At 37.3% G+C, this 16,832-nt stretch overlaps 1 protein-coding gene across 1 annotated transcript; it reads right to left on the bottom strand.

The window, feature by feature from the left end:
- Positions 1-11,351: 11,351 nt before the first annotated feature.
- Positions 11,352-14,456, bottom strand: LOC145128776 (uncharacterized). Its single transcript, XM_079063583.1, has 4 exons — positions 14,418-14,456; positions 14,180-14,325; positions 12,035-13,171; positions 11,352-11,916 (listed from the first exon to the last, which is right to left on the bottom strand). The coding sequence occupies exons 1-4, from the start codon at positions 14,454-14,456 to the stop codon at positions 11,352-11,354; spliced, it is 1,887 nt and encodes a 628-aa protein (XP_078919709.1).
- Positions 14,457-16,832: the final 2,376 nt, after the last annotated feature.

Genomic DNA, 16,832 nt, shown 5'->3' with positions numbered 1-16,832 from the left:
ACTCACTAAACGTGGTATAAAAACGTTCGCATTAGTGATAACAAGGACGAAACCAGGAACATTACAAACGTGTACATTGAATACACTCTCATTCCGAACAACCATCCCTTCCAAATCAATCCAACAGTTACTACAGCAAGGAGCCCAACAGCATCACTTCACATGGGTTGGCTTGATCCTCACCATACAAATTTCATTTAGAGACCCTATGCCTTAATCAATCGACTAACGAAATCCTTACAACTTATAAGGACAGATCCACGAATCATCCCTGGCATCTAGACTCCTAAGTACCTATGTAAGAAATACCACACTCGTGCCTAGCCCACAATAGAGATAAGAAACGAGAAGCAAAGGACATCGAGGGTAACCTAGACATTTATAATCTTTCCGAAGTGGATTCCAGAAGTCCTTTCGGAAATGTTACCTATACGTGTTAAGTTGAGTTCGGAAATTGACTCAACTTATGAAGCAACTTCCAAAGCCAGACCACCAAGGACACTTAGTGCCAACATAAACACCAAAGGTATCCGGTCGATGGAACGACCCAGTAAGTATGAGAGTTATCAAACCAAGACTTGAACCTCAGAGAACGCCTATCCAACTCATAAAGAGGAAAGGTTAAGTGTCCATAGGACCATTTAGAATCAAACGAACCCATCCTCAAGGATCGATATCCCCTATCCCGAATCGAAGACTTACTCAACCTGCCCTCAGAAACAAGCAAATATCAACATCCGACTAGTTCAGAATCCCGCAGTAAGAAACTCCCATGGAAACCTAAAAAGTATGAGACCAACTACATCACACGACCTTAACCCTAGCGATAATAGTGTTCGCCTTAGGGTTTAGAGGCACTAATTTTGGGGCGTCAAGTACACGATCCTCATTAACCGTGACCATCCATTCACTTCACTATATAGGATGCGAGGGCAGAATACTTCTGTGTTGGGCTGAGATGACCAACACACAACTAGCCAAAGGGCAAGTACCCGATGACACTTTCACCGGCCCCGAAAACACCAGGGAGGCAACCGAAGAGATCACCCAAACCCGAGCATGACTAAAGGCATCTAGGAACTAACAAAAGAACTATGCAAGTAAGCGACAGAAGTCCTTGGGATCCCAAGTCAGTAGCCTTGTACTACTAAAAGCCCCATTTGCAAAAAGATAACACGCTTTGGGAAGCATAGGAAAGCGAACCCAGGATACCCACATCTTTTCCCTAGTACTTGAGAGCAGCTTTAAAAATGAATTTCGGGACGAAATTCCCTCTAACGGGGGGATGATGTCACAACTGCCATTTTGGGCTAGGAAATTCTGTTCGTGTGTAATTAACTTATGGAGTATCTTGTAACCCTAAGTAAGATGTTATACATGTTATTCATTCAACAACAACAATTCGAATCAAAACTCACTCGTGAAGCTCTAAACCTAATTCAATTCAATGCATTCACTCGACTTTGGGCTTGAAAACCCTAACTTCCCGGTTCAAGCCTCTTGTTGGACCAAGATTTACTTATTGGGCCTAGTGGACCAATAACCCATCAACTTGGTTCTTTTGGACCAAGAATCCATATTTGGGCCCTAATTGGGCCGGAATTCATTAGACATTAATGTTTAAGCCATAAAACTTTTCATGGGCCTTATTGGGCCGAAAATCACTCAACTTGTCTCTATGGGCCGAAAACCCATTTATTTAACCACATTGGGCCAAAAACACATTTCTTTTACCATTTTGGGCCGTAGTCTTGTGTGTGGTTCCAATGGGCCGAAAAAAAACTCTATTGGGACAATGTGTTTTCGGTTACATCTTAAGCCCAAGCCCAATATTCTCCTCTTTCATATCCTCTCTATTCTTGGTTTTAGAAAAAAAAAGGAAAACTTGAATTGATTTAAACTTGATGACACCTAAGTTTTGCATGGTGGTAATCTATGCATTTTACCCAACAAACATCTAGACAATTAGAAGATTAACCACTAAACAAAGACCACATTACTCTCTCTCTTCTCTCTTCATTTAAGATCGGCCGAAGCCACCTCCCCACCAACATCTTCACTTCAAACTCTTTCAAGCACTCTTCCTCCCAAGCACAAGAAGAATTCCTTCATCCATCCCTTCAAATTTTCGAAGATTTGTGGGTGTGTTCTAGTTTTTTCATTAAAGATCATAACTAGGTAAGTCATTATCACCCTCAAAATGATTTGTTTCCATTTTATGCTAAGAACGCTCCCTTACATGACTTATTCGTGTTCTAGCTCCCTAGAACCATCAAGTTTCGAAAACCTCTTCAAGAAGTTAGCTAAGGCCAAAAACACCTTCAATCTTCTCTTCAAAACTCAAATAACATCAAGGTGAGCTTCATACCCCCTTGTTTTTGGTTTTACTATGTTTTGGGGGAGAATACAAGTTGGTTTTGTGTTAGATCTAAGTATTTGTGCATGTATGTGTGTATTTTCATGTTATATGGTGTGATTAAGTCATGAAAGCTTGCTAAACCTTCATAAAACTCAAAATACCTACCAAATCATGTTGATGTTAGTCAACTAAGATATTTGAAGTGACTCTACATTATGTTGAAAAGTCTTAACATGCAAAAGTTAGTAGAAAAACAAAGAAATAATGCAAAAGGGCCATTTTTGCCAAATAAACAAAAAGTGAACCTTTTGTGATAACTCACGGTTTTAAGGGGACTAAAAGTGTCATTTTTGGATAAACATGGGTTTTTAAGATATTCACGGTTTTGTAGGGATCAAAAGTGTTATTTTTTACAAATTGGGCTTATTTTGGGCTATCACGGTTTTATGGGCTGGAAATGTAAATTTTTGGCCTTAGTGGACTTAAAATGTCATTTTTTTTCAAAATGGGCCTTATTTACAAACTTTTGGTTTTTAATGGGCTTAAAATGTCATTTTAAATGAAAAATGGGCCTTTGTTGTAAATTTTGGTTTTAGTGGCCAAATAATCAATATTTGACAAAAGTGGGCTTTTATTGAAAAATCGTGACTATTTGGGCCAAAAAGGTCTTTTCTAAGGAAAGTGGGCCGTTTATGTCATTTTGGTAGTAATGAGCTAAAACAAACATTTTAATAACAAACGGGCTAATTATGTCACTTTCACTATAATTGGGCCTTGTATACTTATTACATGTTTATTGGGCCTTATTGACCCATTTACACGTTTGATAGGCCTCGTATATTCATTTCATGTTTATTGGGCCTTAAATACCTATTTACATGCTTATTGGGCCTTGTGTTCTCATTACATGTTATTTGGGCCTTATAGGCCCATTGATTTTTTTATTGGGCCTCACGACACATATTTATGTTAATCGGGCCAATAACAAACAATACTTGAGACTTTGATAAAAACAAATGGTATTTTAATCACCAATGTTTTGTAATCAAATGCATACTCGAAACATTATTTTAAAACGGTAAACAATGTGATACACTGTTTGCGTAAATTTAGTTAAGGTTCTTGTGAGACGTTCTTTCATTCGTACCTACCTAGTGTACAAACGTAAGTCCTGTAGTTATAATCAGAGTCTCCTGGAGGGAGAGCAAGAGTTTGTGTATAGATCTATATGGGGTTGATAGCCCCACACGTGAGCTGTTCGCTACAGCTAGACTAGGCCAGTCTAGGGTGACAAATATCTTACCTTAAAGAAGCGACGCCTGAAGAACGTCATGACTGACATAACAGTCACATCAAGTGTAGTTATAACGACTCACATCGAGATTAAGAAGCACTGTAAAATTTATAGAATACATATACTTTACTGCTGTTACGAAACCATACAAACACCATTTTTCGGTCTTAGGGTTTTAAGACCACAACACTTTTACAAGCAAAAAATATCGGATTTTCTGGGAAATACAATATACACCACCATTTACTTACTACAGAAAATACACGATTTTCTAGAACTTTCATTTTATACACTGGAACACACATGCCTTAATACCAGATTTGAAACAAAACTTTCAAACCATTTTTACGGAAAATATCGGATTTTATGGTGTTTAAAAAATGTTACAAAGGTTTTCATACAAACATGCTTATGAACTCACCAACATTATATATGTTGACGTTTTTAAAATAACTTGTATTCTCAGGAAATCGTTAAGCATGTCAATCGTCAAGAACAATGTGGACTTTTGCTGTACTCTTGCTTTTATCATACATTAAATATTTTGGGATGTAATTTGTGATACAATACTTTGATGTAAACAATGATGGTTGTTATATTTCATGTGTGATGATGATGTTGTCTTTGATTCAATTATATACACCGTGATGATATTACAATATGAAGTCGTCCGGTTCGGGGGTGTGACAACTAGTAACATGGAAAAGTTCCAAGCAAGAAACTGTATCTGATTCAATGTGTGAATCAGAGTACATAGCAGCAAGCGAAGCATCGAAAGATGTGATATGGTTGAAGAACTTCATTGGAGACCTTGGAGTTGTATCATCCAAAAAGGAGCATGTGGAGATTTTCTGTGATAATAAAGGGGTGGTTGCCATAACCAAGGAACCAAGAGATCATGGTAGATCCAGGCATATCGACAGAAAGTACCACTTCATAAGACATCAAGTAGAATAAGGACACCTCGTTGTGAAGAGGATACCGTTAGAGGACAACCCAACAGATCCCCTTACGAAGGGACTGAGTAGGGTGAGGCACTTGCAGCATGCAAGGGGGATTGGGCTAACAGACGATATTAGTTTTAGTGATTAGATAAATATTTTGAAACTTTTAATAGCCAAATTATAACTGACATTTGATGATTGAATAAAAGGAGATTTATTTATAAGTAAAGATACTGTCTTGTGTCAATTATTTACTATTGTTTCACTTTTGCATGTTTTGACTTCCAGAATAATAAGATTATTCAAACTATCCACAGTCGATCATACTTTGGAAGTAGGTTATGAGGTTAGACTATCATGAATTGGCTTGTATATTTTCTAAGTTGTTAGACATAGAAAAAGTATGCTACAACGTTCATGAGTACTCCTGAAATATGATTTGAGTATTGGATTAAACCCACGCTCACCTGAATCACATCATGGAATTTATCACGAGTGATTGTGAGACGATAATATCATATAATATTCAAACCAAGATATATGAGTTGTTGACTACGATTTGGTTGTGCATTGATGATACGAAAACGCATCAGTAACTTGATGTTATAAAACGTATCGTTGTGCATGATTTAATGATTAGTTAGTACAAGCATATAATGTCGAAGTTTATGTGTTCCGTCTATCCTAAGAGGATTAAAAGCGATATCTTGGGCCCCTCGATGATTTTGTTTTGACTTATGTGTCGGGCCTGGTCAGAACTAAATTGATGTGTTCAGTTATGTTCTATGTCAGACAAATTGGAAATCGGTAAACAAACTGCAGGACAATAAGTATGACTATGTTCCATGTATTTGTGCGTATGATATCTTGAAGAAAAGAGGAATATATTATCCCTTATCTAAAGAACGCATCACTGACTACGTCAGAGTTCGACAACGGCTTTGGAAAGCTACGATTCCTAATCGGATCCTAAAGTTACATTGGCAGTTATAGTTATTAGACTTATCCAAGTGGGAGACTGTTGGATTTGGTGTCTATGCCCATAAATATAATTGGGATGTACTTGACCCGATAGTAGCATGGTCCTTTTGGGTTGCCTTCATCAGTGCAATTTGATAGGACGAACTTTTGAGAATAAGGTTTTTTTCGATTTATTAATATATTATAAGTATAATATATTAATTGCGAAATCATATTATTTAATTAGTATTCATCAAGAATTAATTTGGAATTAATTTAGTGATAAAAAGAGACTGATTAAATATACGGGGACTGATTAAGTAAATCAATGATTCTTATAGTGTGGGTCAATGATCCATGGTTAATTAGGATGGGCTAAACCAATATGATAGTCCATGGATAGTCCATGGAGGTTTAACCCATGGAGCCTAAATAATAGAAAGGGTCATGGTGCATTAGGGTTTGCATGGATGAAACCCTACCCTTTGTAACACTATAAAATCAATCCCCTAGAGCCAAAATTGGTTGCCCCATTCATTCTAAGAGAGTGATAATTGATTTTGAGCTAACTAGCATATTCTCTCTAGTCTCATCTTGCATTTGGTGTTTGTGACACATTAGAGGCATCAGAATTGAGGTGCTAAAGCTTTCTAAGGCCAAGAACTACAACTACATCAAGAGGTATTCATCTAAATATGAGTTTAATATTGTATATCCTCTATTGTATGCTAGTTAGGATGCATGCTTTGGAAAATTGAAAATGCATGTATAATACAGAAAACATAGATCCAAAGCATCTAGGGTTGCATGTCCACCATAGGGGTGTTATACTGCTTAAAACCCAACAATAATAACATATATAAAGATACTGCTAGACATATCTGGGTACTGTCTACCCCTTCAGTCTCTTTCAACCGGTAACCGGGCACTATTTCACCCCTCCTACCACTATCACATAATATCATAACATACCAACACATAAAACATAATATATAGTGGCATACAAGACAATTATCACAAAGACAATCATCTCAACAATAAACAACTACTAGTGGGCCAACATTGGTGCCTTCGACCCACTTCTACTGGAAGGTAACTCACCTCACACTGCTGAAGTCCCGCGGACAAAACTCTAGCTGCTGGATGACAGATTCACGAACTGTCAACATCAAAATAACACCCAATTAATAATTGGGTTCCAACACATAACTATAAGTCCATGCTTGGGGTAAAATACTACTTTACCCCTAACTTAGCTTGATTGAAGCCCAAGGCCCAATCCAAAGGCCCAAAAGTCAAACAATGAACCAAAGCCCAACATATGGCCCAATTTTCCAAATTGGGTCCAAACCTCTACATGATCTTACCCTAAGGCCCAAACATTTATTCCAGTCCAAACATTTGGCATTCCAATGGTCCAACATCTCATAATCATCAAGGCCCAGTTATGGCCCATCTATGGCCCAATTTTCGAAATTGGGCCCAAACCCCTCATATGGGCCTTACCCTAAAGCCCGTTCAAATATTCTAGTTCGTATACTTATTCTTGGATGGCCAATCAATAGCCTAATCACCAAATCCCAAAAGCAAGGCCCAACTCACGGCCCAAGCAAAATTAGGGTTTTCACATAAAATGACGATTGGGGTTAAGTGTTCTTACTTAACCCATTAAGGACTTAATCCATTAAGTTCATCACTCTACTAGGTCAAACATACAATGTGATCGGGATTAATCCATAATTCCAATCCAATGGTGCAAACATGCGGGTCCCGACAATTCCAAATTAACATGTCCACAATTAGGGTTTTCTAAACCCTAATTAGGGTTTCCAACCCAATCACATTCCAATTTGTCCATTTGCTATGTTTTTAGGCTAATTAATGTTAATTAAGTCGGGTAATGGTGGTCAATTGTGGCTCACGGCGGCAGCCACCACCTCACGGTGGCGGTGGTTATGAATCTAGACCAAAACATGTTCAAAAATCTAAACTAGCAATCCAATCACACAATGCACACCGCCACCCAACATGGCGGATGTTGGCGGCAGCCACCACCTCACGGTGGTGGTGGCGGGTTTCCGTTGGATTTTCCGACCATTCATTACATTATACATCATAATATCCCAAAAGACCCGTAACATACACTCTCTCACACACAGCCACCTTCCACAGTGGCGGGTGGCGACGGGAGATGGCAGCAGGCGGCAACCACCATGGAAGGTGGCTGTGTGTGTGAGAGTGTATGTTATGGGGTGGCGACGGGAGATGGTAGCAGGTGGCAGCCACCATGGTTGGCGGCCACGGTGGTTCTTTTTCCCAGTTTCCGGCCAACAACACCCACATACTCTTCCCGGTGAAACAACAACACACCTTAACGCGAGCCCATGCGTCATACAATGCAGCTGGTCCCTCCTAATGGAGGTGAACCTCGACCGGAGCAATGAAAGGGAAGATTGCTCGAACGGAGGAAGCGGCGATGACTACATGCTGTGGAATGGAGTAGGAGGCGAGGGCAGCTGGAACAACACTGGCGATTGTCACGGGCGACTACGGCTGGTGACAGAAAGAAGGAGAAGGAGAACGGTGGAGGTGTGGCGGCAACGGTCGTCAACTCCTCATCTTCATCGGCAGTAGAACGGCGACAAAAGAATGCGACCGGTGATTCCCGGCCCCGACAGCGGTGGTTGACTCCGGTGGTTGGCGACCTCAACAACGGTGGTGGTACGGCGGCTGGAGATAGCTTTAGGGTTAGGGTTACATGGCATGGGTGACGGGTTTATATACCTGGTCATATAAAACTTCCCCCATATTTACATTTCCAGCCCCTCACTACAAGAAAAACGCGATTTTGCTAGGGAAGGTTGCTATGAAACGTATTTTCGTTGTTAATCTGCAATGGATCGTGCTATGGAATGTCGTTCCATAGCAATGTTGCTACCACATTGTCTACGGATTTTATTTCTGGTAGCGAGAGTGGGAGTTGCTAGGGAAAATTCTACCGACTCCATATATGTTGGTATTATGCTACCGATAGTTCTATGGAACAAAAATTCGTAGCAATTTTCCAACGATATTTGTTACCAAATCACTTTCCGTTGTACTGCTGCTATGGAATTCATCATCGTGGTTAATATGCAACGGAGTTTGTGACGGAAACCAATTCCATAGTTGAATTGCTATGGAAGTACCATTCGTAGGTATTTGCTAGGAAATTCTGCTATGGAATATGATATCGTTTGCTTGTTTTGCTATGAAACAAAACGTGTAGGTAATTTGTGACGACATTTATTAGGATGTTGTATGCTTAATTAATTTTGTTATACTATGGATGAATTATTATTATGATCATTGGAGTTTGTAAGATATGGGTTGAATGAAATGTTTTTGAATTGGTAATATGTGGCATAAACTAATGGCTAAAAATGTAAAAATGAATAGATATTGGTGGCAAGCAGAATCGAACTTAAGCTTATATTAGAAAAGGCCGCGGTTAAGCCAGTTGTGCTAATCAAGTTGTGTATAATTTATTGAAAACATAGTATTATAATGAATAATTAACAACAAATTCATTACAAAGTTATTTTTAATTACATTAACCGGGCATGTTAAAGTATATATAATCTATGTAGATTATTTTCCTTAATAACGAATTCATTACAAACTTATTTTTAATTACATTAAGTATAATTCATCACAAAAATAACATGGGTTTTACAAATACTTCATCCTACTCAAACAACATAGTAAGAAAAAATGACTAAAATGTCCTTTTAACATAATGATATAAACACAAAAAAACATCCTGGGGCGAAGCCCGGGCATTCTTCCTAGTTTACATTTATGTATTGATATTAAACCAAATTACAAATTAACTTCATCGCAAAAAACATTAAACACACAAAAACATCTAGTCATTATCTTCTTCCTCCTCTCCTTCTTCATCCTCTTCTTCTTCATTGCTCGATGTACTATACTCATAACTACCCTCGCTGTTAGGAATACCATCATTGTCGTCCTCATGAATTTCACATTCTTCATCAATATTATTTTCATTATCTGAACCGTTGCTTGACATTTCATGATCATCATCATGATTGTCTGTATCGGCTAGACTTGGTATAATGATTTCATTTGATTCAACTTCATCTTCTTGGAAAGCGACGTCTTTCTGAGGATGATTTTCATCGGTCCAACCATGAGGTTTAACTTTAAATACAGCCCACCAGTCCGAGTTGTTTGTTTTCGAATTTGGGTAGGGAATGTAACACACTTGAGTGGCTTGCATGGCTAAAACAAATGGCTCGAACTTTTTGTATTTTCTTTTGACGTTTATCTCGACCAAGTTATATTGTTTGTGAACCTTAACTCCTATGTTAGGTGTTAGATCGTACCAATGACATTTAAACAAAACCGTGGTTTTAAGTGGGTAACCAGGGTACTCAACTTCTAAAATTTCCTCTACCTTACCATAATAATCACCTCCTTGGCTACTAACACACAATCGGCTATTGGTTGTTGATTTGTTCAGACTATGAGCTTCTGTGTCAAACTTGTAACCATTGACAAAGTATACACTATATAATTTCACTTTTTTGAATGGCATTTTGGAAAGGTCAGATATATACTTGTTGTTTATCGGGATATTACATGCCTATATGAAAAATGGTAAAACACTTAATTAGAGTTAATTATAACCATAAAAAAAATAATAAATTTTAAAAAATACAAAAATAACACCCACATAGTTTTGAAACCATAATGCAAAGTTCTTCTTAAGTTCAGCTGCAAGGACCTGTTCATCCATATCCCCCATAAGTTCATTCAAATGTTCTTCAAATATTGTGTATATCAACATTTCAATAACATTTTAAAGTAACTATGAATGTAATAAACAAAACCATGCATGTAAATGTTATTCGATCATAGCAATTACACACCAAATGATTATTATAATTAAAAGTGATGTACGAACTTGATGTAATGCTTGATATTATCTTCGTTAAGGAGTATGTAAGTTTGGGCAGCATGCACTTCCTCATCATACATCATTCTAATCGTGAATCTTCCATAATGACGCCCAGGATATGAAGATATATCTAACATGTCGTTGTTAGCATCCGCTTGCTCATCTCCTCCTCCATCATCATTTCGAGGCAACTTTCTATTATGTGTGGGGACACCAGTCTCGAAATAATGAGAGAAAATTATTGATGCTTCACGTAGCAAGTACGCGTTAACAACGGACCCTTCCACTCAAGCTTTATTTTTCACATTTTTTTCAACTGATTTAGATACCTATAGTGAAGATTATTTAAATTAGCTTACAAAAATAGCAACATACATTACGATGTACCATACAAACCTTTCAAATGGATACATCCACCGATATTGGACAGGACCGACTATCTTCGCTTTGTATGGAAAATGTACTGGTAAATGTTCCATGGAGTTAAAAATACCAGGGACAAAGATGGTCTATAATTTATATAATATTATTGGGATCTCGGTTTCAATCCTTTCCATGTCTTTTGTTGTGATTGATGTTGTTGTTAATGTTTTGAAGAAAATACACAACTCCGTTAATGCTTCCCACACTTGTTGTGGCAACATCTCACGAAATGCAATTGACATCAATCTTTGCATAAAAAACATGACAATCGTGGCTTTTCATTCCGAACAGTCTACACCCTGTTAAATCAACACACCTCCCCAAATTAGAAACATAACCATCGGGGAAACGCAATTTCTCCACCCATTGGCATATGGCTTTCTTTTGATTCTTGTCCAGAGTGTATTATGCTCTTTCATTATCTTCGACTCCTTTTCTCTTCCTACAATAGAGCTTCAGATCTCTTCTGGCTGCTACATTGTCTTTCGTCTTCCCCTTGACATCCATTACAGTGTAAAAAAAGTTTTCAAATACATTTTTAACAATATGCATAACATCAAAATTATGTCTAATGAGGTTTGTTTTCCAATATGGTAAATCCCAAAATATGCTTTTCTTTTTCCAACCATGATCGCCACATCTTTTGTTTACATCATCAGCATTTAGTTCTGTCACTTTTATCAAACCTAATTGTTCAATCTCGCTTAAAGTTTGTTCACCATTCTTACTTGGAGGAGGACCTTCTATCACTTGACGATTCTTCACGAACTTATTTTTATCCTTTCTATATGGGTGATTTACCTGTAGAAATCTTCTATGGCAGTCAAACCATGACATCTTATTACCATTCTCTAGTCTGAATGTTTGTGTATGTTTCCCATAGTGTGGACATGCTAGCTTACCTGCTCTAGACCATCCGGACAACATTGCATATGCTGTAAAATCGCTTATTGTCCACATCAAAGCTGCTCTTAGATGGAAATTTTGTTTTAAAGATATATCAGATGTTACTACGCCTCTTCACATAATTGCTCCAACTCTGCAGCAACTGGTTGCAAAATACATCTATTTTATGCTTAGGGTTTGACGGTCCTGACATAAGTGCGGTCAAAACCATGTAAGGCTCTTTCATGCACATAGAAGGTGGCAAATTATAAGGTGTTATAATAATAGGCCAAGATGAATATTGTTTTCCAAATGCTCCATTTGGTGTAAACCCATCTGTACTTAGGCCTAATCTTACGTTACGTGCTTCTGCTGCAAATAAAGGATGACTACTGTCAAAGTCATTCCAAGCTTCTGAATCGGATGGATGACACATTACTCCAGCATCATGTCCATGATTCTCGGAGTGCCATCGCATGGAAGCGGCGATGGCTTGTGAAGCATACAGTCTCTTCAACCTTGGAATCAAAGGAAAGTAATGCATTTTCTTGAAGGATAGGCGAGAACATCTGGCCAAATTTTTTGACCGTTTGTACCTATCTGCATTGCAGAATTTGCATCGATAAAGATCTTTGTCTTGCCTCCAATACATCATACATCCAGATCTGCAGCAGTCAATCATCTCCACAGGAAAACCTAGTGATTGTATTAACTTTTTGCTCCTGTATAAACAACCTACCATATTATTCTCCTCCGGTAACACATCATTTATCAACTGGCAGATAGCATCATAACTTTTCTCAGGTATGCGATACTCTGATTTTATATTCAATAGTCTAGCTACAACAGATACTTGTGTCACTTTTTTACATCCAGGCCACAATTCTCTATCGGCTGCATCTAGCATATCAAATAATTTTTTATCTAGTGCATTTGGCTCCTCTTCAGCATCACTATTATTTAAATCAGGAGTCATTGCATCTATGACCATATCTCTATAAGAACAAGCAACTTCACTAAAATTTGTGTTTGAATCATCCACCCCTAAAAACGTATTGTCATCATCAATTGATTTTTCCCCATTTTTAGCCCAACACCAATATTCCTCAACAAAACCAACCTTGTACAAATGAGTCTTAACAGTATCAACTTCTCTATATGGTATGTTACGACATTTTATGCATGGGCATTTGATTTTATCTTCGTCCATGAACCTATGTTGACTGGTAGCAAAATCTATAAATTTTTTCACTTCTTGTACGAAAACATGCGATATACAACTACTACTATCTTTTCTTTCATACATCCACTTTCTACTTGGATTGTTCATTGTCTTAAATCTGTAAAGTATAAATGTAAATAACACAATATTAATTGTATGTTCATTAATGTTGATTTGAATTCATATATGACATTTGAATTAAATATATAGTTATCATACAAACATCACAAAGGTACCTTCACTACGACTCGTTTCACTAAGCTAATGACCGAATGATGAACAAATCTTCAAAGTTTTCTAATTTGAATGGTTGAACAACTTTTGTAATTGGATTATAGCTTAGAATATTAGTAGAATGCTTTAATTGAGATCGACACTTGCAGAACACATATTCAAACAGAGTGTGTATCGATTACGAAACCTTCGACAACCCTAGATTTCAATGTGTTGGATGGATACTAAGTCATATTATTGGGTCGATATTATTCAATAACATGTTAAAACCCATGTAGTATACGGGTAATTATAAATTTAAATAAAATTCATAATAAATATAAATATTGATCTATTATAATATAAATTCTATATATATAGCATTTTCCTTAATAACGACTTGATTAAACAAATTTTTTTATTTCCATAACAAAAATGCCGCCTTCACTTTATAAATGGCAAATAGACTAAATTGCCCTTGAAATCTAACCAAATAGGTCACAATGAACTTTTGGTTAGTAAAATGGAAAAGACAAACATAACATACATATCAAAAGTAACATATATATACATACTTATCAAAAGTAACACCAAAATACACATACAATATGCATCACTAATTCTGTGAATCAAACAACTATCTTATATATATAACTACTCTAAACTAATGTCAAACATCCTAGCAAACTTCACAAAAACTACATCCCACAAACAAATTTCACAATTCAACAACCAAATGTATTGATTCATAAAAGCTATTACATAACTGCTCACAGAAGGATGCTTTGCACAACTTCTATGTAAGCCATGGAATGTTATCTGCTTTGACTTCCTTACCAAGTGGTTTTGAACCTTGTTACAGGTATCCCTTAGATTCCAACTTCTTCTAGTATTAAAGTAGGCATTATTTAACATGATCAGAGCTTCTTGCTTCCGTTCAATGCCATCGGCCATCAACATGATTCCCAGAACGAAGATCGCATCCAACTGCCCCTGATCGGCTGCATTTTGAAGCAACTGTTTCCCTGCTATTTCTTCCCCTAACATAAAATACTTCGCCTGACATACAAATAAGTAATCATACAATTTTAAAAATACAAATATAGAAAACTAATTGAATTCGTAATTATCTGATTGCTTAAAAAAATTACCATTCCATCGTTGAAGAGTACGTGTGGGTTGTTCAACATTCTGCATCTGCTTATGACTTCATACTGTCGAATACTAAAGGGACGACGAAACCGTAGTCAATTTGTATCTATGATTTTATATATTACGTCCGATGTTACGAAATCTCTAAAGAGTTTGCAACTGTAATTCACACAAATCAACAAAGTTAATCTATTAACCACTAAATTAAATATGTATATAAGTATAATATAAGTAATACACATCATAGTTACACTAATTGGCACTTAAAAGCATCGATTGGTGAATTTCCTCCAACCGTAAGTACTATTTTTTCGATCAAGTGCGATGGCAGAGCAGTAATTCTTGCTCCTCGTTGTCTTGTTTGCATTCTTTCTGATGAACAACTCGCTGCCATTATGTTGAACTGCGTCGAATGTATTCAAATTAGATAACAACAACGAGTTTAGGGTTTATTCATCAACGTGCCCGAATTTTGACTATTGGGGATGGAATGTAGATGATCAATCGCCGATAAACTGAATCGACGGCATGACTCTGACTACAAATTATGGCGCCTAAATATGTAGACTGTGAATTGACATAATTGCCCTTTAAGTAATTAACAAAGATTACTACGTAAATGGTTAGGGTATTTTTGTAAATACCTACGGGCATTTTTGTAAATAAATTAACAGTTTAAATTTAAAAATATGAAGTTAAATAAAATTATTAATTAAATATAGAGAGACATATGTCATCCATATGTCATCCATAAGCAACTACTATGTCGACCAATGACCCATATGTCATCCATATGTCATCCATAAGAAACTACCATGTTGACCAATGACTCATATGTCATCCATGGACACAATAAGCAACTACCAAGTTAACCAATGACCCATATGTCATCCATAAGCAACTACCATGTTGACCAATGACCCATATGTCATCCATATGTCATCCATAAGCAACTACCATGTTAACCAATGACCCATATGTCATCCATATGTCATCCATAAGCAACTACCATGTTGACCAATGACCCATATGTCATCCATGGACACCATAAGCAACTACCATGTTGACCAATGACCCATATGTCATCCATATGTCATCCATAAGCAACTACCATGTTGACCAATGACCCATATGTCATCCATATGTCATCTATAAGCAACTACCATGTTGACTAATGACCCATATGTCATCCATATGTCATACATAAGCAACTACCATGTTGACCAATGACCCATATGTCATCCATGGACACCATAAGCAACTACCATGTTAACCAATGACCCATATGTCATCCATATGTCATCCATAAGCAACTACCATGTTGACCAATGACCCATATGTATCTCATCCATAAGCAAAAACCATGTTGATCAATGACCCATATGTCATCCATGGACACCATAAGCAACTACCATGTTGACCAATAATGACCCATATGTCATCCATAAGCAACTACCATGTTGACCAATGACCCATATGTCATCCATGAACACCATAAGCAACTACCATGTTGACCAATGACCCATATGTCATCCATATGTCATCCATAAGCGACTACCATGTTGACCAATGACCCATATGTCATCCATATGTCATCTATAAGCAACTACCATGTTGACTACTGACCCATATGTCATCCATATGTCATACATAAGCAACTACCATGTTGACCAATGACCCATATGTCATCCATGGACACCATAAGCGACTACCATGTTAACCAATGACCCAGATGTCATCCATATGCCATCGATAAGCAACTACCATGTTGACCAATGACCCATATGTATGACATCCATAAGCAACAACCATGTTGAACAATGACCCATATGTCATCCATGGACACCATAAGCAACTACCATGTTGAACAATAATGACCCATATGTCATCCATAAGCAACTACCATGTTGACCAATGATCCATATGTCATCCATAAGCAACTACCATGTTGAGCAATGATCCATATGTCATGCATGGAGACCATAAGCAACTACCATGTTGACCAATGACCCATATGTCATCCATAAGCAACTACCATGTTGACCAATGACCCATATGTCATCCATGGACACCAAAAGCAACTACCATATTGACCAATGACCCATATATCATCCATATATCATCCATAAGCAAGTACCATGTTGAAGAATGACCCATATGTCATCCATATGTCATCCATAAGCAACTACCATGTTGACCAATGACCCATATGTCATCCATGAACACCATAAGCAACTACCATGTTGACCAATGACCCATATGCCATCCATATGTCATCCATAAGCGACTACCATGTTGACCAATGACCCATATGTCATCCATATGTCATCTATAAGCAACTACCATGTTGACTACTGACCCATATGTCATCCATATGTCATACATAAGCAACTACCATGTTGACCAATGACCCA

The sequence above is a fragment of the Lactuca virosa genome, chromosome 1, assembly GCF_052849685.1.
Source record: "Lactuca virosa cultivar CGN04683 chromosome 1, Lactuca_virosa_CGN04683_v6, whole genome shotgun sequence".
Lineage (NCBI taxonomy): Eukaryota > Viridiplantae > Streptophyta > Magnoliopsida > Asterales > Asteraceae > Lactuca > Lactuca virosa.
The sequence above is the reverse complement of the archived record's forward strand: the minus strand, read 5'-3'. Positions and strand labels throughout refer to the sequence as shown.